General features: G+C 52.7%; 1 protein-coding gene across 8 annotated transcripts in view; it reads right to left on the bottom strand.

Annotated features, from left to right (window-relative positions):
- The window catches only part of LOC116955176 (voltage-dependent T-type calcium channel subunit alpha-1G-like), a 269,045-nt gene that overhangs the window by 196,635 nt on the left and 44,562 nt on the right, over nucleotides 1–27,848 (bottom strand). For all 8 annotated transcript variants that reach the window (XM_076052903.1, XM_076052904.1, XM_076052906.1 and 5 more), the window contains exon 2: nucleotides 12,419–12,927. In XM_076052903.1, the coding sequence (XP_075909018.1) occupies nucleotides 12,419–12,902 (484 nt within the window). In that variant the 5' untranslated portion in view covers nucleotides 12,903–12,927. The remainder of the gene's footprint in view (nucleotides 1–12,418; nucleotides 12,928–27,848) is intronic.

Here is a 27,848-nt window from a genome sequence, read left to right as displayed (position 1 = left end):
AGCAAAGGCAAAGCCTTGCAAAGCTTGGGAAGCGGCACAGTGACAACAGCTGTGATGTAGGGCTATTGCCTGAAACGTCGCCTGTCTTATATAGAAAATCAATTCCGAGGCCACAACACACGGGGGGTGCTGCTATTGACACGGTGACCGTGGTGGCGATTGTCTCCGCTCGACGACGCAGAGACGGCGAGTATCGATAGTATCGATGGCGAGTATCGATAGTATCGATCGCGAGTATCGATGGTATTGATGGCGAGTATCGATGATATCGATGGTATCGATGGCGAGTATCGATGGTATCGATGGCGAGTATCGATAGTATCGATGGTATCGATGGCGAGTATCGATGGCTTCCATGGTATCGATGATATCGATAGTATCGATGACGAGTATCGATGATATCGATGGTATCGATGGCGAGTATCGATGGCTTCCATGGTATCGATGATATCGATAGTATCGATGGCGAGTATCGATAGTATCGATGGCGAGTATCGATGGTATTGATTGCGAGTATCGATAGTATCGATGGCGAGTATAGATGGTATCGATGGCTTCCATGGTATCGATGGTATATATGGTATCGATGGTGAGTTATGATGGTATCGATAGCTTCGATGGTATTGATGGTATAGATGGTGGGTATCTATGGCTTTGATGGTATGGATGATATCGATAGTGAGTATCAATGGAATCGATGGTATCAATGGCGAGTATCGATGGCATCGATGGCGAGTATCTATGGCTTTGATGGTATCGATGATATCGATAGTGAGTATCAATGGAATCGATGGTACCAATGGCGAGCATCGATGGTATCGATGGCGAGTATCTATGGCTTTGATGGTATCGATGTTGAGTGTCGATGGCTTCAATTGTATCGATAGTATCGATGGTGAGTGTCGATAGTGAGTATCGATGGCTTGGTGTATCGATGGCGAGTATCGATGGCTTTGATGTATCGATGGTATTGATGGTATCGATGGCTTCGGCGGCGGGGGGGGGGATGTGACACGAACAAATCTAAATCGCACAATTCCAGCGATGTTGTTTCGTCCCCGACCAAAAATAAATACAATTATTTTGTTGGCGTTACGTTGTGGATCTCGTGGGTGGCTGGGTAGGTGTGGGGGGTGGTGGTGGTTGTTGCAGTTGTTGTAGTTGTTGCAGTTGTAGGTTGTTTTTTTGATCTCCCCGCGCACACTCTTTGATAATTGGGGAGCCCGTCCGAAAAGATTTATAATTGCGTTGGAATTTTAATTCGGAGAATTCGGAATCCAATTATTTCCCCCCACCGCCACCCTTGTTTTTTACGACCCAAATACCTCGCCCCCCCCCCACCACCACCATCACCACCTCTCTATCTCTGACGGCCACATCAAACACGCGCATTATTGGAATTTCTATATCACCGCCACCGCCGCCCTTATTGCATTACGCACGGCGTTACGCCACCATCGCACGTCAGCACAAAGACAAAGCCCACCCCCCCGTGTAGCCTGCATGGCCTGTTGGGGCAAGTGCTGTCCAGCGAGTAGCAGCACCTTGCGAAGTCCGTCAAGGCACGCAGGGTGGTGCAGGGCGACACCACGCACGGTCGCCTTTGTATCCCCATTGCGTGCGCTCACACGCGCCGGCTTCTCGTGGGAGACTCAGTCGACCTAGGGGAGGCCCAGGACCGGTTACGATAATCGTCACGGGTTTGTGCTGCACTCCCCTTCGCCCTACAAAGGCAAACATCCCCCGTGTAGCCTGTGATAGACTGTTGGGGCGAGTGTTTGTAGTGAGTACCTATGAAGACTGGCAAGGCACAGCCTTAAATGAGTACCGCACCAGTTACTCATTTCATGCTGAGTCGACCTAGGGGATGCCCATGACCGGTTCAGATATTCGTCACGGGTGTTGGCCGTGAGCGGGAATCGAACCCGGATCGCCAGGTTCGTCGCGCAGTGCGCGCACCGTTGTACCACCACTCCCCAGCCATACACACACACAGAGAGACACACACAGACAGAGAGACACACACACAGAGACACACACAGACAGAGACACACACAGAGAGACACACACACAGAGACACACACAGACAGAGACACACACAGACAGAGACACACACAGACAGAGAGACACACACAGAGAGACACACACACAGAGAGACACACACACATAGAGACACACACACAGCGACACACACACAGAGACACACACACAGAGACACACACAGACAGAGACACACACAGACAGAGACACACACAGACAGAGAGACACACACAGAGAGACACACACACAGAGAGACACACACAGAGACACACACACACAGATACACACAGACAGAGAGACACACACACAGAGACACACACAGACAGAGACACACAGACACACACACAGAGACACACACACAGAGACACACACAGACAGAGAGACACACACACAGAGACACACACAGACAGAGACACACAGACACACACAGAGAGACACACACACATAGAGAGACACACACACAGAGAGAGACACACACAGAGACACACACAGACAGAGACACACAGACACACACACAGAGACACACACAGAGAGAGACATACACACAGAGAGAGACACACACAGAGAGACACACACACACACATAGACACACACAGACACACACAGACAGCGCACACAGAGACACACAGAGAGACACACACACAGAGAGACACACACACAGAGAGACACACACACAGAGACACACACACAGAGACACACACAGACACACACAGACAGATACACACACAGACAGAGACACACACACACAGAGACACACACACAGAGACACACACAGACACACAGACAGAGACACACACAGACAGAGAGACACACACAGAGACACACACACAGAGACACACACAGACACACACAGACAGAGACACACACACACACAGAGACACACACAGACAGTGCACACACACAGAGACACACAGACACACACACAGACACACACACAGAGACACACAGACACCGCACACATGGCAGACAACTCAGTCAATCAGAAGGCAGCTGCATCCTGTTGATGACACCCAAGAGGTGTGTGTGTGTGTGTCTGTGTGTGTCTGTGTGGGGAGCGGTGACACAGTGGGAGGCACAACTGGTGCATCTGCCAATCATCTCAGTCATTCAGCCCACGGCACCTGGGGTCTGTCACGTGACCTCCTGCACCTAGCCTGGCACAATAGGGGGCACAATATGGGGCACAGGTGGTGCATCTGCCAATCATCTCAGTCATTCAGCCCACGGCACCTGGGGTCTGTCACGTGACCTCCTGCACCTAGCCTGGCACAATAGGGGGCACAATATGGGGCACAGGTGGTGCATCTGCCAATCATCTCAGTCATTCAGCCCACGGCACCTGGGGTCTGTCACGTGACCTCCTGCACCTAGCCTGGCACAGTAGGGGGCACAGGTGGTGCATCTGCCAGTCATCTCAGTCATTCAGCCCACGGCACCTGGGGTCTGTCACGTGACCTCCTGCACCTAGCCTGGCACAGTAGGGGGCACAGGTGGTGCATCTGCCAGTCATCTCAGTCGATCGGCCCACGGCACCTGGGGTCTGTCACGTGAGCCTTCCACACTCCACGTGATAGCCTCAAAGTGCAGCCAGCCTGGCACAAGCATCGAGGCGATGTCACTGCCACTTCGTGAGGAACGAGCGGTTGCTGTTGTTGTTGTTATTGGGCTGAAGCTTGTGGTCACGGCTCTCATCAGTGGCGAGTGCTATTGAAACTATCTCCATGAGCACCGCCGATGATTATACACCAAAGGCAAAGAATACCCCTGTAAAGCCTTGCCAGACTGCCGGGGCAAGTGCTGTTAGCGAGCACCTATAAAGTTCGGCACGGCACACGCGGGGGTGGGTGGTCAGCACCACGCCCGGCCGCCTTTGTCTCTCCTAGTGGCGATGTTTACGCACCACCCCAGGTACTCCTTTGAGGCCGAGTCGACCTAGGGGAGGCCTAGGACCAGTTCAGATTTTCGTCACCAGTGTTGGCCGTGAGCGCGAGTTGAACGCGGTTTCATTGGGTTCTTAGCGACGCGCGCTAACCGCTACACTACCGCTCACCATCGTACACAAACGCGTACACACACACACAAAGCTCCCCCGTATTGCCTTAGCAGACTGTAAGGGCAAGTGCTGTTAGCAAGCACCTATGAAGGCCGGAACGGTACACGAGGGGTGGGTGGCCAGCACCACGTTCGACAGCCTTTGTCTCCCTAGTGGCGATGTGTACACACCGCACCAGGTACTCATTTGAGGATGAGTCGACCTAGAGGATGCCCAGGACCGGTTCAGATAATCGTCACTGGTGTTGGCCGTGAGCGGAAATCGATGCCGGGTCGCTGGGTTCATAGCGTAAGTCCCCACCTCTTAGTGGCAAGCTCCAGGTTCAGCAGCAGCACTTCCAACTCCTCCTCTGAGTGAGCAGCAATTACCAGATCATCGGCAAACATAACATGGCTGAGCAATAGGGAGCCATCCCTTGACCGCACCCGAGCATCGATCAGCCTCCCATCTGTACCAGATGGAAATTCATCGTACAGCTATTGAAGGCTTCACGAACTACGTGGTCTAAATAGATGTTAAATAATGTGGGAGCCAGAGGACATCCCTGTAGCACTCCAGAGTGAACAGGGAATGGCTCCGACTCCCGGCCATGTAGTTTTACCCGGGCCCGCTCACCATCATGAAGGTCCTTAATGATAATGAGCAGCGGGTCAGGGACTCCGAAAGCACGAAGAACAACCCAGAGTCCAGACCGACTGATGGTATCATAGGCCTTGACCAGGTCAATAAAACAGAGATGTAGGTCTTGTTGGAATTCCCTACACCTCTGCTGTAGCAGACCGACAGAAAATATGACATCTGTGCAGGACCGCCCTTTCATAAAACCGCATTGGGGCTCCGCAAGCCTCTCCTCAGCGTGCCTGGCAAGGCGATGTTAAATAATCCTTGCCAGTCCCTTTCCCGGCATACTGAGGAGTGAGATACCCCTGTAGTTGTTACAGTCTGTGCGGTCCCCCTTTTTAAAGAGGTGGACCACCAGGGCATCCTTCCAATCCTGCGGAAGCCATCCAGTGGTCCAAACTGTTGTTATGATGTCATGTAGGGCAGTCTCTGCACAAACACCACCCTCCCTCAGCATTTCGCTTGGGTGATCATCTCTGCCCGGTGCCTGTCCTGGTCTCAAGGCTCTGGATCGCCTTCAATACTTCCTCAACAGATGGTACCTCAGCCAGTCACTCACAGGGGGTGACTTCTTCCAATATTTGAGGCACCGCAGCCTCAGCAGGGTCATCCCCACTTTGGCCCATGATGTTTTCTAGGCTAAGGGATTTCCCCTCCCCCAGGACCCCACAGAAATGGTCAGCAAATCTGCAAACCTGTTTCTTGGGGTCGGTGATTGGATCACCATTCTTTCCCCTAATTATGGCAATAGGTGTGGCACTGCAGGTTATTTTTTTTATGGAATTAAAGAGCAATTCGTGATCGCGGGTCATTGAGGCAGACTCCATCTCCTCAGCAACCCGCGACCACCACCCATCTTTGCATTGCCTCACGGCTCTCCGAACCTCCGAGCGAAGGCTGCGGTAAGCCTCCTCATTCTCTGACGTGGGATGCTGTAGACGATGAGAGTGGGCCTGTTGATTTTTATCAGCCAGCCTGAACACCTCCTCTGTCAGCCAGGGTCTCTGAGGAGGTCTTGACCGTGTACCCAAAGCAGGCATTGCAGCTGCACGAGCCACAGTCTTAAATCTCGCCAATTTGCCCTCGCCATCAGGAGTTGGGGATGATGCCAACCCCAGCCGCAAGTGATGATGGAATTCTCGCTTGAAACTTTCATCAGCTAGCTGAGACCATGCCACTATGGGTTTTAACAGGGTCATGGGTGTACACCCACCACTGGAGATGAAGAATGGCAAGCGCATCTTACAGATGACAAGTCAATGACCAGTGGGCAGATCAGCTCCAAGGTAGGTCCTGGTGTCAAGGACATGGGCCTGCATCCGCTGTTCCGTCACTATGGAGTCCAGCAGATGTTCTTGCTTGGACCCGGCATGCATCCATGATGTTATGTGGATGCGCCAATGCCAGAACAGCGTGTTGGAAATTACAAGCCCATGGGCTGCACAAAAATCTAGCAGCCTCCTAACATTGTTATTGAGCCGATCTGGCCCATGTCTTCCAATCACTCCAGTTCAGGTGCTAGCATAATGACCAACTCGGGCATTGAAGTCACCCAACAAGATTACTCTAGCCCCAGGGGCCACTTTAGCCAGCACCTGTGACAGGAGGTCATAGAAGGCATCTGAATGATCGGCCTTTCCTGCATCTCTCTACGGATGTTCGTCTTCGGTGGGGGCATAAGTAACCACGTCCACCACTCCTCGCCTCTGGTTGATGGTAAGGCGAGCCCAAAGTAGCCTGGGGCTTACAGCTTCCCACACCTCACCGCCACGCTCCCACGCCACCTTCATTATTTTGTTCAGAAGAAGAGCCACACCCTGTTGCTTGGCAGTCTCCTGCCCCGAGTTAGAGGACTGTCCACCCCTCATGGTGGCAGGAGCCAGAGCCGGTCCACTGGACATCCTGAATGCCACAGATATCCAGGCGGTATCGGTCCAGCTTCCGACAGACGATTGGCAGCCTCTCCTTCGCAGTGAGCGTTCGAACATTCCACGTGGCCATCCGAAGTGGCTTTTTGTTGTTTCTGGAGGAGCCCCGAGGGTAAGGATTCAGTCTCCTGATGCTGCCAAATGGGGTTTGTTCAGGAGATGTCATAGACGCCTGTCCCCCCGGAGCCTCCGGCACAAGCTTAATAAATGTTTTACCACGTAGTTTAGTGGTAGTTAATTGAAGGTGGAGGGGTTACCAGCCCTTCGCACTCTTCCAGAGCCCCCATTTGACCGCTGTGGTGGTTACAAAGGCCATGAAGCGAAAGGCCAATTTAAATTGGCCCTCCCACCACGGCACTGCCCACAACAACATTTCCGTCCAGCACCACGAGGAGGTCGGGGGTTGTTTTTGCCAGACACCCATACAACAACAATTGGGAGTTGTGGGGGTGGAGTGTATGATGGTACAAAATACCCATAAACACATGCGTACACACACATACGCGTACACGCACACATTCGCGTACACACACAAGCGTACACATATACACACACACGTACACTCATACACACACGCGTACACTCAAACACACACGCGTAACACGCACACACGTACACACACGCACGCATACACACACACACACTCTGTCCTGCCGCACACACGCGCCTCTCTCAGTAATCACATTATCCCAACCAGATGATGAATAACCCTCCACCTGGGGTCGGGTACGCGCAGATCTCAACCCAGCCCCCGTCACTCGTAAACCTCCCCCCCGCCACCCGCCCCCCACGGCTAACTGAGCCCGACCCCTCGCCCGGGGTCAACAGTTCGAGGCTTCCACAACAACGTCTTTAGTTCGGCAATGACGGACGCGGCCACCAGCGCAACGCCGGTTTGCCTGAGCCGTGATGCATTCTACACCAAAGGGTCCCCCCCCACTACTCACTCACCCACCCCACCCCCCACTCACCCCCCACCCCCCCACCCATCCCCCCACTTATCCCCCCACCCACCTCCCCACTTATCCCCCCACCCACCCACCTACCCGCCTACCCACCCACCCCCCCACCACTCACCCCCCACCCATCCCCCCCACTTAACCCCACACCCACACCCCCACTTATCCCTCCACCCACCTACCCGCCTAACCACCTACTCCCCTACCCACCTACCCCCCCACCCACCCACTCACCCAGCCCCCCACTCACCCCCCCACTCACCCCTCACCACCCCCTAGGCCGCTTTAGCCCTAGGGAGTGGCTGTGGCCTGTAAATCCGCTCACGGGCAACACCCCCCCCCCTTCACAAATGGGGCTCTCCCCCAAGTAATAAAATAAAAAATATATGAAAAATAATAATTGCGTTTGTAGGCGGGTGTTGTTGCTACGTCTAGAAGCCCTCGCGCCGAGAGGTCCCTCGAGCGGATTCCCCTTCTGCCAGCAGTGGGGTGGCCAAGAAACTGCAGGGCTGCGCCTTTAGCTGAGCGAGTCGATGGGTCTCTGTGCGAGTCCATGGGTCTCTGTGCGAGTCCATGGGTCTCTGTGCGAGTCTATGGGTCTCTGTGCGAGTCTATGGGTCTCTGTGAGAGTCTACGGGTCTCTGTGCGAGTCTATGGGTCTCTGTGCGAGTCTATGGGTCTCTATGTGAGTCTATGGGTCTCTGTGTGAGTCTTTGGGTCTTTGTGCGAGTCCATGGGTCTTTGTTCGGGTCCATGGGTTTCTGTGCGAGTCTATGGGTCTCTGTGCAATTCTATGGGTCTCTGTGCGAGTCTATGGGTCTCTGTGCGAGTCTATGGGTCTCTGTGCGAGTCCATGGGTCTCTGAGCGAGTCTATGGGTCTCTGTGCGAGTCTATGGGTCTCTGTGCGAGTCTATGGGTTTCTGTGTGAGTCTATGGGTTTCTGTGCGAGTCTATGGGTTTCTGTGCGAGTCTATGGGTCTCTGTGCGAGTCCATGGGTCTCTGTGTGAGTCTATGAGTCTCTGTGTATATCTATTGGTCTCTGTGTGAGTCTATGGATCTCTGTGCGAGTCCATGGGTCTCTGTGCGAGTCTATGGGTCTCTGTGCGAGTCTATGGGTTTCTGTATGAGCCTATCGGTCTCTGTGCGAGCCCATGGGTCTCTGTGCGAGTCTATGGGTTTCTGTGCGAGTCTACGGGTCTCTGCGCGAGTCTATGGGTCTTTGTGCGAGTCCATGGGTCTCTGTGCGAGTCTATGGGTCTCTGTGCGAGTCTATGGGTCTCTGTGCGAGTCTATGGGTTTCTGTGTGAGTCTATGGGTCTCTGTGCGAGTCTATGGGTCTCTGTGTATATCTTTTGATCTCTGTGTGAGTCTATGGGTCTCTGTGCGAGTCCATGGGTCTCTGTGCGAGTCTATGGGCCTCTGTGCGAGTCTATGGGTTTCTGTGTGAGTCTATGGGTCTCTGTGCGAGTCCATGGGTCTCTGTGCGAGTCTATGGGTTTCTGTGCGAGTCTATGGGTCTCTGTGCGAGTCTATGGGTTTCTGTGCGAGTCTATGGGTCTCTGTGTGAGTCTATGAGTCTCTGTGTATATCTATTCGTCTCTGTGTTAGTTTATGGGTCTCTGTGCGAGTCTATGGGTCTCTGTGCGAGTCTATGGGTCTCTGTGCGAGTCTATGGGTCTCTGTGTGAGTCTATGGGTCTCTGTGAGAGTCTATGGGTCTCTGTGAACGTCTATGGGTCTCTGTGTGAGTCTATGGGTCTCTGTGCGAGTGATCCGTAACAGGGCTGAGGCCATCATCTCACTATGCTTGAGACCCCCCCCCCCCCCCCCCCGGTGTAATCGCTGTGGCCTGGCAGCCGGGACCCGGATCGGGACTCAGGTTATCTGACCTCTGAGGCTCTGACCTCCGAGCATCTGACCTCGGAGCCACCCGGGCCGCCTCTTAATAGTGTCCCAGTTCGGGTGCCCTCACAATAGGGACAGTGATTGAATGAACCGAGAGGCTCTGACCCCGACAGGAGCTGTGCAAATGTAATGGGCGTGCACAAAGACAAAGGTCACCCGCGTAGCCCGCACGGGCTGTTGGAGCAAGTGCTGTTCGCGAGCGCCTCTGTCAAGAGCGCTGCTCGGCGGCTGGCTCGGAGCAGGGATCATTATCGGCGTGAGGCACAACCACCAAAGACAGAGATCGCCCCCCATATAGCCTGTAACTGCTCTACCACTAGATTACAAAGTGATAAATCTGCGAATGTTGTAGGATTCACTCGACCACTTCAGGCCTCCCCGTGCGCTGTGTGGTAGGACCACGCCCCCCCCCAAAAAAAACCGTTCCCTCTCTCCCTCTCTCTCTCTTCAAGGCCACACGGCACGTTTTCCCGGTATCACCGTAACCCGGCAGCAATCGTCCAAATCCCGCGCGGATTAAAAAAAAAATGAGCGGAGCGAGGGCAGAATCCAGGCCAGCGCGATGGACGTGGGAGCTCCGGGATGAATTCCTGGGAACGGCGCTCCGAGTCATTCCTTCCGAAAGCAAATCACTCGGGATTCACCGCAAACTTCATACGGCGGCTCTCTCCCCACGCCCGCACGGAATTAAAAAAAAAACCGTAAACAATATTTTCATTTTGCCAGGTGTAAGGCCACGCTGAGCTACAGGGATCGTTTTTTTTTCTTTCAAAAGCGACACTGGCCATCGCAAGTGATAGCTCGACAAAGTGACGTCGATTCCTAAAATGTGAAGGGGAAAATAAATCAGAGGACCCAGGGAAAACTCCCCAACCCGACCACGGAGAGATACAGAGATGGAGAGAGAGAGAGAGAAGATGCAAACAAATAAACAGCAGGCGTCAGGGTCGGGGTAGAACCCACGACCTTCTGTATAGAAGGCGAGGTAGTTAACACCTCCTAACTACCGCGGCGACCCTCCCCCCCCCCAGCAGCGATGCGACCCCAATGACCGCTGCCTCACCACAGCGGGTTCGCGGTTGGAATCCGGCACGCCGGCCCGGCTAGCGCTCCGGTGGCGTTAGCCGCTCCTCGGCTACAGCCAACTCCCTTCCTCTTGCCGGTGGCTCCGCCGCATCGTCGCGGCGCTCTCAGGTGCGCTTACGCGGCGGCCGTCTGGAACGCTCTCCCCCCTTCCGATATCGGCAGCTGGGGCACTTTTAAATCATCTCGATTTTACAAATCTCATTTGCTTTGGAACTGCTCTTCGTGTTTGGTTTTGTTTTTCTTTCACCGGCACCTCCGATTAGGTACGGTGCGAAAGAAGTTCAACGTACGTGCATACACACCACACCACTATATACCACACCACTATATACCACACCACTATATACCACACTACTATATACCACACCACTATATACCACACCACTATATACCACACCACTATATACCACACCACTATATACCACACTACTATACAATACACGATACATTACACGACTACACACTACACTGCTATTCCATGCACCGCTATACTACTGAACACTACACCAATCCACACACTACACCACTATACAACATTGAGAACACATTCCTGTAGAACTGCTTCTTGTTGTTGTTGTGCTCGGTTTGTTGTCCTTTCCCCCGCACCTCCGATTAGTGCGCATGGCTCCGGAACGGCGCGAAAAAAGTTCAACGTGCGTCCGTGCGGATGCACCCTGCGAGCGTGAGAAGGCGGGGGCGACCCTAAGCCAGACTGACGTCTCTCGTTTCCGCCGTCGGGAGCCACCGAGTGGATTTTGTCCTGGAGGGATTTGATTTGCGGCGCCGTCGTGGTCACGGAGCTGCCACGCGGAGTCGACCCCCCCCCACCCCCAGGAGCTTGATGAGCGCGGCAGCGGAGTTCCTCTCTCCCAGCCCTAGCTCATCGCTCCTGCGTCACCCATTCCCTTCCTCTCCCTCCCCTCGCCCCTCCATTCCGTCCCGTCCCTCCCCCGTAGCCCCTCCGTGAACGGTCAGAGGGCACGCTTTCTGAGAACCTCTGTCGCAGCGTAGCGCCTGGAGCTGCCAAGGCCCAGCTCCGTGCGAACGTCAAAAATGAGATTCGCCGTGGCAACGCCGCCGCCGCCGCCAAAACCCTCGTGGGCCACCGCCCCGCACACCTCTCGCTCACGGGGCGGACCGCTCGAGATTCCCCCGGTGGCGCCGAGCTCGCTGTCCCTTCCGCCCAGCGACCCCGACGAGCGTGGTTTCCGCTACGCGCGGTGACGAGGAAGTTCAACGCGCACGAAGAGGCACCCGACTCAACGACAAGGGGGGGGGGGGGGAATCACGCGTGGGCGACCATTGCCCCGCCGCCCACCCCCCCGCCCTCACGAACAACCTTCTGAAGCTTCCCCCTGGATAAACAAGCGGGCCACTGACACAGTCCCTATGATCACCGTTACATTGCATTTATGGCTTTATTTTGGTGATTTCGAAAACGTTTTTTTGGTTTGGCCATGTTTTTGTTTATTGTAGTACGGAGTTAGACTGATGGCCTTAATCTTAGTTGTCTTGTGGTTGTTGTTGTTGTTGTTTGACTTGCATCCCACTGGGATTTTTGCACACAGCGTTGGTGTACGGTGCTATTTCAGGAATATTTTGATGGGTTTTTTTGTTCCTGGATTTTCTGTTTGCACAGTCACACATAGTCACTTTAAGATGTTTTTCTTGTTCATGTTTTTTTTTTTGTTGCGGTTGCACCCGATTCAAGAGCCGAATGGCTCACAGGGCTGTACCAAATAAATGAAACCGTGGAACTAAACAAGCAACAAACAACGGTGGCCATCGCGAGGGTGCGCGCCCGCGGCAGCTCGGAAAGGATATGGGTTGCACACTACCTTGAGGCACCAGCAGCGAGGCCGTGTGCTCTGCCGCAGGACGTAGAAGGCGATGGGAGCGAGCAACGGGTAGGGGAGGCCCTCCGTGGCCGAGCTTTTCCCGGCCTCCAAACCATCGCCGTCGCCTCCGTCGCCGCCACCGGCAGCTCCGCCACCGAGGGTGGCCGTGGAGGTGGCGCGGTTCGGCGCGGCCCTCCCCGCCGGGTCCCTGCCGCTCGCTCCCGCGTCGTAGAGGTGGACGAACGCGGTGGAGGAGGAGGAGGGGGGTAGTGGTGGTGGCGGTGGTGGTGGAAGCAGCGGACCGCCAGCGGTGGAGGCCGCGGGGGGGTGGGTGGCTGCGGGGGTAGCGGTGGACTCCCGCTGTAGCTGCTGCTGTGATGGCTGCTGCGTGGAGTACGCGGCGGCTCTGCCGAAGGACGGGCGAGCAGCGGCGGCGGCGGCGGCGGCGGTGGGGCGAGCGCCATCGTCCATGGCAGCGCCGCGCCGGTGTCCCCGGCTGACGTACGCACGGAAGGACGGGGCGGATTAACGGAGGGACGGGTGGAGAGAAAAGTGGATGGGCAGATCGGGTGAAGGGAGAGACAGAGAGAGAGACAGAGAGACAGACCGACAGAGAGACAGAGGGACAGAGAGACAGACCGACAGAGAGACAGACCAACAGAGAGACAGACCGATAGAGAGACAGAGAGACAGAGAGACAGAGGGACAGAAAGACAGACCAACAGAGAGACAGACCGACAGAGAGACAGACCGACAGAGAGACAGACCGACAGAGAGACAGACCGACAGAGACAGAAAGACAGACCGACAGAGAGACAGACCGACAGAGAGACAGACCGATAGAGAGACAGACCGACAGAGAGACAGACCGACAGAGACAGAGAGACAGACCGACAGAGAGACAGACCGACAGAGAGACAGACCGACAGAGAGACAGACCGACAGAGAGATAAAGGGACAGCGAGACAAAGAGACGGACGGGGGAGAGAAACAGATGGACAGAAGGGCACATGGATGAATGTAGAGATAGAGGGACAGACGGACGGCCAGACAGTTTTAATGCGAGCTCACTCTTGGTTATTACTGGGTTAGTAGGTTACATGGGTGGCAGATAAACCGTGCCTGCAAAAAGACGACCCTAGGAGGCACCCCCACGAGGCACCACCACGAGGCACACCACCACGAGGCACCACCACGAGGCACACCACCACGAGGCACACCCCCACGAGGCACCACCACGAGGCACACCACCACGAGGCACACCACGAGGCACCACCACCACGAGGCACACCACCACGAGGCACCCCCACGAGGCACACCACCACGAGGCACCCCCACGAGGCACACTACCACGAGGCACACCACCACGAGGCACCCCCACGAGGCACACCACCACGAGGCACACCACGAGGCACACCACCACGAGGCACACCACCACGAGGCACACCACCACGAGGCACCCCCACGAGGCACCCCCACGAGGCACACCACCACAAGGCACACCACCACGAGGCACCCCCACGAGGCACCCCCACGAGGCACCCCCACGAGGCACACCACCACAAGGCACACCACCACGAGGCACCCCCACGAGGCACCCCCACGAGGCACCCCCACGAGGCACCCCCACGAGGCACACCACCACGAGGCACACCACCACGAGGCACACCACCACGAGGCACCCCCACGAGGCACCACCACGAGGCACACCATCACGAGGCACCACCACGAGGCACACCACCACGAGGCACCACCACCACGAGGCACACCACCACGAGGCACACCACCACGAGGCACACCACCACGAGGCACACCCCCACAAGGCACACCCCCACGCACGCAAACTGCTTCAACCATCGGCTGCTCCACACTCCCCGAATGGGGGGGTGTGGGGTTAGTGATTCGAGTGGGAGCCACTGCAACCGCTACCACATTCTATTATTCACTACCACATTCTATTATTCACATCGCTGTTGCCCCCCTCCCTAACTGCCCCCCCCCCCCCACCCCAAGAGTAAAAAGCTCCAGAGAGGCTCAAAGCAACACGCGCGGCACCGGCAAAGTCGCGGCGGATACGCGTCCCCGGCACACGCGTTGAATTGAGAGCGGTGCTTGTTGTCGTCGTCAACGTTGTTGTTGTTGTCGTCAACGTTGTTGTTGTTGTCGTTAACGTTGTTGTTGTTGTCGTTAACGTTGTTGTTGTTGTCGTCAACGTTGTTGTTGTTGTTGTCGTCAACGTTGTTGTTGTCGTCGTCAATGTTGTTGTTGTTGTCGTCAACGTTGTTGTTGTTGTTGTCAACGTTGTTGTTGTTGTTGTTGTCGTCAACGTTGTTGTTGTCGTCAACGTTGTTGTTGTTGTTGTTGTCAACGTTGTTGTTGTTGTCGTCAACGTTGTCGTCAACGTTGTTGTTGTCGTCGTCAACGTTGTTGTTGTCGTTAACGTTGTTGTTGTTGTCGTCAACGTTGTTGTTGTTGTCGTCAACGTTGTTGTTGTCGTCGTCAACGTTGTTGTTGTTGTTGTCGTCAACGTTGTTGTTGTTGTTGTCGTCAACGTTGTCGTCAACGTTGTTGTTGTCAACGTTGTTGTTGTTGTTGTTGTCGTCAACGTTGTTGTTGTTGTCGTCAACGTTGTTGTTGTTGTTGTTGTCGTCAACGTTGTCGTCAACGTTGTTGTTGTCAACGTTGTTGTTGTTGTTGTTGTTGTCGTCAACGTTGTTGTTGTTGTCGTCAACGTTGTTGTTGTCGTCGTCAACGTTGTTGTTGTTGTTGTCAACGTTGTCGTCAACGTTGTTGTTGTCGTCGTCAACGTTGTTGTTGTCGTTAACGTTGTTGTTGTTGTCGTCAACGTTGTTGTTGTTGTTGTCGTCGTCAACGTTGTTGTTGTTGTCGTCAACGTTGTTGTTGTTGTTGTTGTCGTCAACGTTGTTGTTGTTGTTGTCAACGTTGTTGTTGTTGTTGTCGTCAACGTTGTTGTTGTCGTCGTCAATGTTGTTGTTGTTGTCGTCAACGTTGTTGTTGTTGTCAACGTTGTTGTTGTTGTTGTCGTCAACGTTGTTGTTGTCGTCAACGTTGTTGTTGTTGTTGTCAACGTTGTTGTTGTTGTCGTCAACGTTGTCGTCAACGTTGTTGTTGTCGTCGTCAACGTTGTTGTTGTCGTTAACGTTGTTGTTGTTGTTGTCGTCAACGTTGTTGTTGTTGTCGTCAACGTTGTTGTTGTCGTCGTCAACGTTGTTGTTGTTGTCGTCAACGTTGTTGTTGTTGTTGTCGTCAACGTTGTTGTTGTCGTCAACGTTGTCGTCAACGTTGTTGTTGTCAACGTTGTTGTTGTTGTTGTTCTTGTCGTCAACGTTGTTGTTGTTGTCGTCAACGTTGTTGTTGTTGTTGTCGTCAACGTTGTCGTCAACGTTGTTGTTGTCAACGTTGTTGTTGTTGTTGTCGTCAACGTTGTTGTTGTTGTCGTCAACGTTGTTGTTGTCGTCGTCAACGTTGTTGTTGTTGTTGTTGTCAACGTTGTCGTCAACGTTGTTGTTGTCGTCGTCAACGTTGTTGTTGTCGTTAACGTTGTTGTTGTTGTCGTCAACGTTGTTGTTGTTGTTGTTGTCGTCGTCAACGTTGTTGTTGTTGTCGTCAACGTTGTTGTTGTTGTTGTCGTCAACGTTGTTGTTGTTGTTGTCGTCAACGTTGTTGTCGTTGTTGTTGTTGTTGTCGTCAACGTTGTTGTTGTTGTTGTTGTCAACGTTGTTGTCGTTGTTGTCAATGTTGTTGTTGTTGTTGTTGTCGTCAACGTTGTTGTTGTTGTCGTCAACGTTGTCGTCAACGTTGTTGTTGTCAACGTTGTTGTTGTTGTTGTCGTCAACGTTGTTGTTGTTGTCGTCAACGTTGTTGTTGTCGTCAACGTTGTCGTCAACGTTGTTGTTGTCAACGTTGTTGTTGTTGTTGTCGTCAACGTTGTTGTTGTTGTCGTCAACGTTGTTGTTGTCGTCGTCAACGTTGTTGTTGTTGTCAACGTTGTCGTCAACGTTGTTGTTGTCGTCGTCAACGTTGTTGTTGTTGTCGTCAACGTTGTTGTTGTCGTTAACGTTGTTGTTGTTGTCGTCAACGTTGTTGTTGTCGTCGTCAACGTTGTTGTTGTCGTTAACGTTGTTGTTGTTGTCGTCAACGTTGTTGTTGTTGTTGTCGTCGTCAACGTTGTTGTTGTTGTCGTCAACGTTGTTGTTGTTGTCGTCAACGTTGTTGTTGTTGTTGTTAACGTTGTTGTCGTTGTTGTTGTTGTCAACGTTGTTGTTGTCGTCAACGTTGTTGTTGTCGTTAACGTTGTTGTTGTTGTCGTCAACGTTGTTGTTGTTGTTGTCGTCGTCAACGTTGTTGTTGTTGTCGTCAACGTTGTTGTTGTTGTTGTCGTCAACGTTGTTGTTGTTGTCGTCAACGTTGTTGTCGTTGTTGTTGTTGTCAACGTTGTTGTTGTTGGCAACGTTGTTGTCGTTGTTGTCAATGTTGTTGTTGTTGTTGTCGTCAACGTTGTTGTTGTTGTCGTCAACGTTGTTGTCGTTGTTGTTGTCGTCAACGTTGTTGTTGTTGTCGTCAACGTTGTTGTTGTCAACGTTGTTGTTGTTGTCGTCAACGTTGTTGTTGTTGTTGTGAGAGCTCGGGGAGTGACGAGCGAGGCGACGGAAGGTGAGGAGAGAGAGCAGATCGAGAAGTGAGGTGACCTGCAGCGTGGCGAGCGAGCGGGTGGGTGAGCGGATAAATGGGTGGGTGAGTGGATACATAGGTGGGTGAGTGGATAAATGGGTGGGTGAGTGGATAAATGGGTGAGCGGATACATGGGTGGGTGAGCGGATAAATGGGTGGGTGAGTGGATAGATGGGTGAGTGGATACATAGGTGGGTGAGTGGATAAATGGGTGGGTGAGTGGATAAATGGGTGAGTGGATACATAGGTGGGTGAGTGGCTACATGGGTGGGTGAGCAGATAAATGGGTGGGTGAGCGGATAAATGGGTGGGTGAGCGGATAAATGGGTGAGTGAGTGGATAAATGGGTGGGTGAGTGGATAGACAGGTGAGTGGATACATAGGTGGGTGAGCGGATAAATGGGTGGGTGAGCGGATACATGGGTGAGTGAGCGTTTTGCGAACGAGTGCATGCGGGGGAGCGGCAGCGTAGTGGGTTAGCACGGCCGTGCAGCGAACCCAGCGTCCCCGGGTTCGAGTCCCGCTCGCGGCCCACCAACACCCAGTGATGGTCATCTGAACCGGGTCAAGGGCCTCTCCTGGGTCGACTTGACCTCAAATGAGTACCTGGTGCGGTGTGTGTAAACATCGCAACTGGGGAGACAAAGGCGGCCGGGCGTGGTGTTGCCCAGCCACCCCTTTGTGCGACGTGCCGGCCTTCATAGGTGCTGCTACTCGCTAACAGGACTTGTCCCAACAGTCAGTTACAGGCTATACGGGGGATCTTTGTCTTTGGTGGTTGTGCCTCACGCCGATAATGATCCCTGCTCCAAGCCAGCAGCCGAGCAGCGCTCTTGACAGAGGCGCTCGCGAACAGCACTTGCTCCAACAGCCCGTGCGGGCTACGCGGGTGACCTTTGTCTTTGTGCACGCCCATTACATTTGCACAGCTCCTGTCGGGGTCAGAGCCTCTCGGTTCATTCAATCACTGTCCCTATTGTGAGGGCACCCGAACTGGGACACTATTAAGAGGCGGGCCGGGTGGCTCCGAGGTCAGATGCTCAGAGGTCAGAGCCTCAGAGGTCAGATAACCTGAGTCCCAATCCGGGTCCCGGCTGCCAGGCCACAGCGATTACACTGGGGGGGGGGGGGGGGGGGGCGCGGGGACTCAAGCATAGTGAGATGATGGCCTCAGCCCTGTTACGGATCACTCGCACAGAGACCCATAGACTCACACAGAGACCCATCGACGTTCACTGAGACCCATAGACTCTCACAGAGACCCATAGACTCAAACAGAGACCCATAGACTCACACAGAGACCCATAGACTCACACAGAGACCCATAGACTCTCACAGAGACCCATAGACTCTCAAAGAGACCCATAGACTCTCACGGAGACCCATAGACTCGCACAGAGATCCATAGACTCACACAGAGACCCATAGACTCTGACATAGACCCGTCGACTTGCACAGAGACCCATAGACTCTCACATAGACCCATCGACTCGCACAGAGGCCCATCGACTCACACAGAGACCAATAGACGTTCACAGAGACCAATAGACTCACATAGAGACGCGTAGACTCGCACAGAGACCCATAGACGTTCACAGAGACCCATAGATTCACACAGAGACCCATAGACTCGCACAGAGACCCATAGACTCGCACATAGACCCATAAACTCACACAGAGAACCATAGGCTCTCAAAGGATCCCATCTACTCGCATAGAGATCTATAGACTCACACAGAGACGCATAGACGTTCACAGAGACCCATAGACTCACACAGAGACCCAAAGACTCGCACAGAGACCCATAGACTCGCACATAGACACATGGACTCACATAAAGACCCATAGACACACACAAAGAGCGATAGACTCGCACGGAGACCCATAGACTCACAGAAAGACGCTTAGGCTCTCACAGAGACCCATAGACTCTCACATAGACCCATCGAATCATACAGAGACGCATAGACGTTCACAGAGACCCATAGACTCGCACGGAGACCCATAGACGTTCACAGAGACCCAGAGACTCACATAGAGATGCGTAGACTCGCACAGAAACCCATAGACTCACACAGAGACCCATAGACTCTCAAAAGACCCATCGGCTCGCACAGAGATCCATAGACTCGCACAGAGACCCATAGACGTTCACAGAGACCTATAGACTCACAAAGAGACCCATAGACTCACACAGAGACCCATAGACTCGCACATAGACCCATAAACTCACACAGAGCCCATAGGCTCTCAAAGAGACCCATCGACTCGCATAGAGATCTATAGACTCGCACAGAGACCCATAGACGTTCACAGAGAACCATAGACTCACACAGAGACCCATAGACTTGCACAGAGACCCATACACTCGAACATAGACCCATAGACTCACATAGAGACCCATAGACACACAGAGACTGATAGACTCGCACGGAGACAAAAAGACTCACACAGAGACCCTTAGGCCCTCACAGAGACCCATAGACTCTCACATAGACCCGTCGACTTGCACAGAGACCCATAGACTCTCACATAGACCCATCGACTCGCACAGAGGCCCATCGACTCACACAGAGACCAATTGACGTTCACAGAGACCAATAGACTCACATAGAGACGCGTAGACTCGCACAGAGACCCATAGACTCGTACAGAGACCCATAGACTCACACAGAGACCCATAGGCTCTCGAAAGACCCATCGACTCGCACAGAGATCCATAGACTCGCACAGAGACCCATAGACGTTCACAGAGACCCATAGATTCACACAGAGACCCATAGACTCGCACAGAGACCCATAGACTCGCACATAGACCCATAAACTCACACAGAGAACCATAGGCTCTCAAAGAGACCCATCTACTCGCATAGAGATCTATAGACTCACACAGAGACGCATAGACGTTCACAGAGACCCATAGACTCACACAGAGACCCAAAGACTCGCACAGAGACCCATAGACTCGCACATAGACACATGGACTCACATAAAGACCCATAGACACACACAAAGAGCGATAGACTCGCACGGAGACCCATAGACTCACAGAGAGACGCTTAGGCTCTCACAGAGACCCATAGACTCGCACAGAGACCCATAGACTCGCACGGAGACCCATCGACTCACACAGAGACCCACAGACGTTCACAGACGTTCACAGAGACCAAGCGACTCACATAGAGACACGTAGACTCGAACAGAGACCCATAGACTCGCACAGAGAACCCATTGACTCACACAGAATCCCATAGGCTCTCAAAAGACCCATCGACTCGGACAGGGATCCAGAGACTCGCACAGAGACACATAGACTCACAAAGAGACCGATAGACTCGCACGGAGACCCATAGACTCACACAGAGACCCTCAGGCACTCACAGAGACCCATAGACCCTCACATAGACCCGTAGACTCGCACAGAGACCCATAGACCCTCACATAGACCTGTAGACTCGCACAGAGACCCGTAGACTCTCACATAGATCAATAGACTCGCACAGAGACCCACAGACTCAAACCGAGAACCATAGACTCCCACAGAGACCCATAGACTCACATAGAGACCCATAGACTCTCATAGAGACCCATTGACTCACACAGAAACCTATAAACTCGCACAGAGACCCATAGACTCCCAAAGAGACCCATAAACTCGCAGAGACCCATGGACTCTCACAGAGACCCATCGACTGACACAGAAACCCATAGACTCTCACAGAGACCCATAGACTCGCACAGAGACCCGTAGACTCGCAAAGGAACCCACAGACTCACACAGAAACGCATAAAGTAACACAGAGACCCATAGACTCATGCAGAGACCCACAGACTCACACAGAGACCTACAGACTCGCACAGAGACGCACAGACTCACACAGAGACCCACAGACCCGCACATAGATTCATAGACTCACACAGAGACCCATAGACTCACACAGAGACCCATAGACTCACACAGAGACCCATAAACTCTCAGAGAGACCCATGGACTCACACAGAAACCCATAGACTCACAAAGAAACCCATAGACTCGCACATAGATTCATAGACTCACACGGAGACCCATAGACTCGCACAGAGACCCATAGACTCGCACAGAGACCCATAGACTCACACATAGATCCATTGACTCGCACAGAGATTCATAGACTCGCACAGAGACCCATAGACTCACACAGTGACCCACAGACTAACACAGAGACCCATAGACTCGCACAGAGACCCATAGACTCACACAGAGACCCATAGACTCACACAGAGACCCATAGACTTGCAAAGAGACCCATAAACTCACACAGAGACCCATAGACTCACACAGAGACCCATAAACTGGCACAGAGACCCATACACTCGAACATAGACACATAGACTCACATAGAGAACCATAGACACACAGAGACCGATAGACTCGCACGGAGACAAAAAGACTCACACAGAGACCCTTAGGCTCTCACAGAGACCCATAGACTCTCACATAGACCCGTCGACTTGCACAGAGACCCATAGAGTCTCACATAGACCCATCGACTCGCACAGAAGCCCATCGACTCACACAGAGACCCATAGACGTTCACAGAGACCAAGAGACTCACATAGAGACGCGTAGACTCGCACAGAGACCCATAGACTCGTACAGAGACCCATAGACTCACACAGAGACCCATAGGCTCTCAAAAGACCCATCGACTCGCACAGAGATCCATAGTCTCGCACAGAGACCCATAGACGTTCACAGAGACCCATAGATTCACAAAAAGACCCATAGACTCGCACAGACACCCATAGACTCGCACATAGACCCATAAACTCACACAGAGAACCATAGGCTCTCAAAGAGACCCATCTACTCGCATAGAGATCTATAGACTCACACAGAGACCCATAGACTTGCGCAGAGACCCATAGACTCGCACATAGACCCATAAACTCACATAGAGACCCATAGGCTCTCAAAGAGACCCATCGACTCGCATAGAGATCTATAGACTCACACAGAGACGCATAGACGTTCACAGAGACCCATAGACTCACACAGAGACCCATAGACTCGCACAGAGACCCATAGACTCGCACATAGACACATGGACTCACATAGAGACCCATAGACACACACAAAGAGCGATGGACTCGCACGGAGACCCATAGACTCACAGAGAGACGCTTAGGCTCTCACAGAGACCCATAGACTCTCACATAGACCCGTAGACTCGCACAGAGACCCATAGACTTTCACATAGACCCATCGAATCGCACAGAGACCCATAGACTCGCACAGAGACCCATAGACTCGCACGGAGACCCATCGACTCACACAGAGACCAACAGACGTTCACAGAGACCAAGCGACTCACATAGAGACGTGTAGACTCGCACAGAGACCCATAGACTCGCACAGATAACCCATTGACTCACACAGAATCCCATAGGCTCTCAAAAGACCCATCGACTCGGACAGAGATCCAGAGACTCGCACAGAGACCCATAGACGTTCACAGAGACCCATACACTCACACAGAGACCCATAGACTCACATAGAGACCCATAGACTCACAAAGAGACTGATAGACTCGCACGGAGACCCATAGACTCACACAGAGACCCTCAGCCACTCACAGAGACTCATAGACCCTCACATAGACCCGTAGACTCGCACAGAGACCCATAGACCCTCACATAGACCTGTAGACTCGCACAGAGACCCGTAGACTCTCACAGAGATCCATAGACTCGCAGAGACCCATGGACGCTCACAGAGACCCATCGACTGACACAGAAACCTATAGCCTCTCACAGAGACCCATAGACTCTCACATAGACCCGTCGACTTGCACAGAGACCCATAGACTCTCACATAGACCCATCGACTCGCAGAGGCCCATCGACTCACACAGAGACCAATAGACGTTCACAGAGACCAATAGACTCACATAGAGACGCGTAGACTCGCACAGAGACCCATAGACTCGTACAGAGACCAATAGACTCACACAGAGACCCATAGGCTCTCAAAAGACCCATCGACTCGCACAGAGATCCATAGACTCGCACAGAGACCCATAGACGTTCACAGAGACCCATAGATTCACACAGAGACCCATAGACTCGCACAGAGACCCATAGACTCGCACATAGACCCATAAACTCACACAGAAAACCATAGGCTCTCAAAGAGACCCATCTACTCGCATAGAGATCTATAGACTCACACAGAGACGCATAGACGTTCACAGAGACCCATAGACTCACACAGAGACCCAAAGACTCGCACAGAGACCCATAGACTCGCACATAGACACATGGACTCACATAAAGACCCATAGACACACACAAAGAGCGATAGACTCGCACGGAGACCCATAGACTCACAGAGAGTCGCTTAGGCTCTCACAGAGACCCATAGACTCTCACATAGACCCATCGAATCGCACAGAGACCCATAGACTCGCACAGAGACCCATAGACTCGCACGGAGACCCATCGACTCACACAGAGACCCACAGACGTTCACAGAGACCAAGCGACTCACATAGAGACACGTAGACTCGAACAGAGACCCATAGACTCGCACAGAGAACCCATTGACTCACACAGAATCCCATAGGCTCTCAAAAGACCCATCGACTCGGACAGGGATCCAGAGACTCACACAGAGACACATAGACTCACAAAGAGACCGATAGACTCGCAGGGAGACCCATAGACTCACACAGAGACCCTCAGGCACTCACAGAGACCCATAGACCCTCACATAGACCCGTAGACTCGCACAGAGACCCATAGACCCTCACATAGACCTGTAGACTCGCACAGAGACCCGTAGACTCTCACAGAGATCCATAGACTCGCACAGAGACCCACAGACTCAAACCGAGAACCATAGACTCCCACAGAGACCCATAGACTCACATAGAGACCCATAGACTCTCATAGAGACCCATTGACTCACACAGAAACCTATAAACTCGCACAGAGACCCATAGACTCCCAAAGAGACCCATAAACTCGCAGGGACCCATGGACTCTCACAGAGACCCATCGACTGACACAGAAACCCATAGACTCTCACAGAGACCCATAGACTCGCACAGAGACCCGTAGACTCACAAAGGAACCCACAGACTCACACAGAAACGCATAAAGTAACACAGAGACCCATAGACTCACGCAGAGACCCACAGACTCACACAGAGACCTACAGACTCGCACAGAGACGCACAGACTCACACAGAGACCCACAGACCCGCACATAGATTCATAGACTCACACAGAGACCCATAGACTCACACAGAGACCCATAGACTCACACAGAGACCCATAAACTCTCAGAGAGACCCATCGACTCACACAGAAACCCATAGACTCACAAAGAAACCCATAGACTCGCACATAGATTCATAGACTCACACGGAGACCCATAGACTCGCACAGAGACCCATAGACTCGCACAGAGACCCATAGACTCACACATAGATCCATTGACTCGCACAGAGATTCATAGACTCGCACAGAGACCCATAGACTCACACAGTGACCCACAGACTAACACAGAGACCCATAGACTCGCACAGAGACCCATAGACTCACACAGAGACCCATAGACTCACACAGAGACCCATAGACTTGCAAAGAGACCCATAAAACGAACACAGAGACCCATAGACTCACACAGAGACCCATAGACTGGCACAGAGACCCATACACTCGAACATAGACACAGACTCACATAGAGAACCATAGACACACAGAGACCGATAGACTCGCACGGAGACAAAAAGACTCACACAGAGACCCTTAGGCTCTCACAGAGACCCATAGACTCTCACATAGACCCGTCGACTTGCACAGAGACCCATAGACTCTCACATAGACCCATCGCCTCGCACAGAAGCCCATCGACTCACACAGAGACCCATAGACGTTCACAGAGACCAAGAGACTCACATAGAGACGCGTAGACTCGCACAGAGACCCATAGACTCGTACAGAGACCCATAGACTCACACAGAGACCCATAGGCTCTCAAAAGACCCATCGACTCGCACAGAGATCCATAGACTCGCACAGAGCCCATAGACGTTCACAGAGACCGATAAATTCACACAAAGACCCATAGACTCGCACAGAGACCCATAGACTCGCACATAGACCCATAAACTCACACAGAGAACCATAGGCTCTCAAAGAGACCCATCTACTCGCATAGAGATCTATAGACTCACACAGAGACCCATAGACTTGCGCAGAGACCCATAGACTCGCACATAGACCCATAAACTCACATAGAGACCCATAGGCTCTCAAAGAGACCCATCGACTCGCATAGAGATCTATAGACTCACACAGAGACGCATAGACGTTCACAGAGACCCATAGACTCACACAGAGACCCATAGACTCGCACAGAGACCCATAGACTCGCACATAGACACATGGACTCACATAGAGACCCATAGACACACACAAAGAGCGATGGACTCGCACGGAGACTCATAGACTCACAGAGAGACGCTTAGGCTCTCACAGATACCCATAGACACTCACATAGACCCGTAGACTCGAACAGAGACCCATAGACTTTCACATAGACCCATCGAATCGCACAGAGACCCATAGACTCGCACAGAGACCCATAGACTCGCACGGAGACCCATCGACTCACACAGAGACCAACAGACGTTCACAGAGACCAACCGACTCACATAGAGACGCGTAGACTCGCACAGAGACCCATAGACTCGCACAGATAACCCATTGACTCACACAGAATCCCATAGGCTCTCAAAAGACCCATCGACTCGGACAGAGATCCAGAGACTCGCACAGAGACCCATAGACGTTCACAGAGAGCCATACACTCACACAGAGACCCATAGACTCACATAGAGACCCATAGACTCACAAAGAGACTGATAGACTCGCACGGAGACCCATAGACTCACACAGAGACCCTCAGCCACTCACAGAGACTCATAGACCCTCACATAGACCCGTAGACTCGCACAGAGACCCATAGACCCTCACATAGACCTGTAGACTCGCACAGAGACCCGTAGACTCTCACAGAGATCCATAGACTCGCAGAGACCCATGGACTCTCACAGAGACCCATCGACTGACACAGAAACCTATAGCCTCTCACAGAGACCCATAGACTCGCACAGAGACCCGTAGACTCGCAAAGGAACCCACAGACTCACACAGAAACGCATAAAGTAACACAAAGACCCATAGACTCACGCAGAGACCCACAGACTCACACAGAGACCTACAGACTCGCACAGAGACGCACAGACTCACACAGAGACCCACAGACCCGCACATAGATTCATAGACTCACACAGAGACCCATAGACTCACACAGAGACCCATAGACTCACACAGAGTCCCATAAACTCTCATAGAGACCAATCGACTCACACATAAACCCATAGACTCACAAAGAAACCCATAGACTCGCACATAGATTCATAAACTCACACAGATACCCATAGACTCGCACAGAGACCCATAGACTCGCACAAAGACCCATAGACTCACACATAGACCCATTGACTCGCACAGAGATGCATAGACTCGCACAGAGACCCATAGACTCACACAGTGACCCACAGACTAACACAGAGACCCATAGACTCACACAGAGACCCATAGACTTGCAAAGAGACCCATAAACTCACACAGAGACCGATCGACTCACACAGAGACCCATAGACTCACACAGAAACCCATAGACTCGCACAGAGACCCATAGACTCCCACAGAGACCCATAGACTCGCAGAGACCCATAGATTCTCAAAGAGACCCATCGACTCACACAGAAACCCATAGACTCGCACAGAGACCCATAGACCCACAGAGACCCATAGACTCGCAGAGACCCATAGACTCTCACAGAGGCCCATAGACTCCCATAGAGACCCATAGACTCCCACAGAGACCCATAGACTCGCAGAGAAACCAATAGACTCACACAGAGACCCATAGACTCCCATAGAGACCCATAGACTCCAACAGAGACCCATAGACTCGCAGAGAGACCCATAGACTCACACAGAGACCCATAGACTCACAAAGAAACCAACAGACCCTCACATGGACCCGTGGACTCGCACAGAGACCAGTAGACACACACAGAGACCCAAAACCTCGCACGGAGACGCACAGACTCGCACAGAGACCAACAGACTCACACAAAGACCAACAGACTCGCACAGAGATTAATAGACTCATACAGAGACCCATAGACTCACACAGAGAGGCACAGCCTCGCAGAGACCCATAGACTCGCACAGAGACTCAAAGACTCGCACAAAGACCCACAGACTCACACAGAGACCAACAGACTCGCACAGAGACCAACAGACTCACACACTGACCCACAGACTCGCACAGAGATTCATAGACTCGCACAAAGACCCAGAGACCGTCACAGAGACCCATAGACTCGCTCGGAGTCCCATAGACTCACACAGAGACCCATAGTCTCTCATAGAGACCCATCGACTCACACAGAAACCTATAGTCTCGCAAAGAGACCCATAGACTTCCACAGAGACCCATAGACTCGCAGAGACCCATAGCCTCTCACAGAAACCCATAGACTCGCACAGAGACCCATAGACTCTCACAGAGACCCATAGACTCGCAGACACCCATAGACTCTCACAGACACCCATCAACTCACACAGAAACCCATAGACTCTCACAGAGACCCATAGAAT

The sequence above is a fragment of the Petromyzon marinus genome, chromosome 58, assembly GCF_048934315.1.
Source record: "Petromyzon marinus isolate PM22_M1 ecotype Great Lakes invasive population chromosome 58, UKy_Petmar_22M1.pri1.0, whole genome shotgun sequence".
NCBI lineage: Eukaryota > Metazoa > Chordata > Hyperoartia > Petromyzontiformes > Petromyzontidae > Petromyzon > Petromyzon marinus.
The sequence above is the reverse complement of the archived record's forward strand: the minus strand, read 5'-3'. Positions and strand labels throughout refer to the sequence as shown.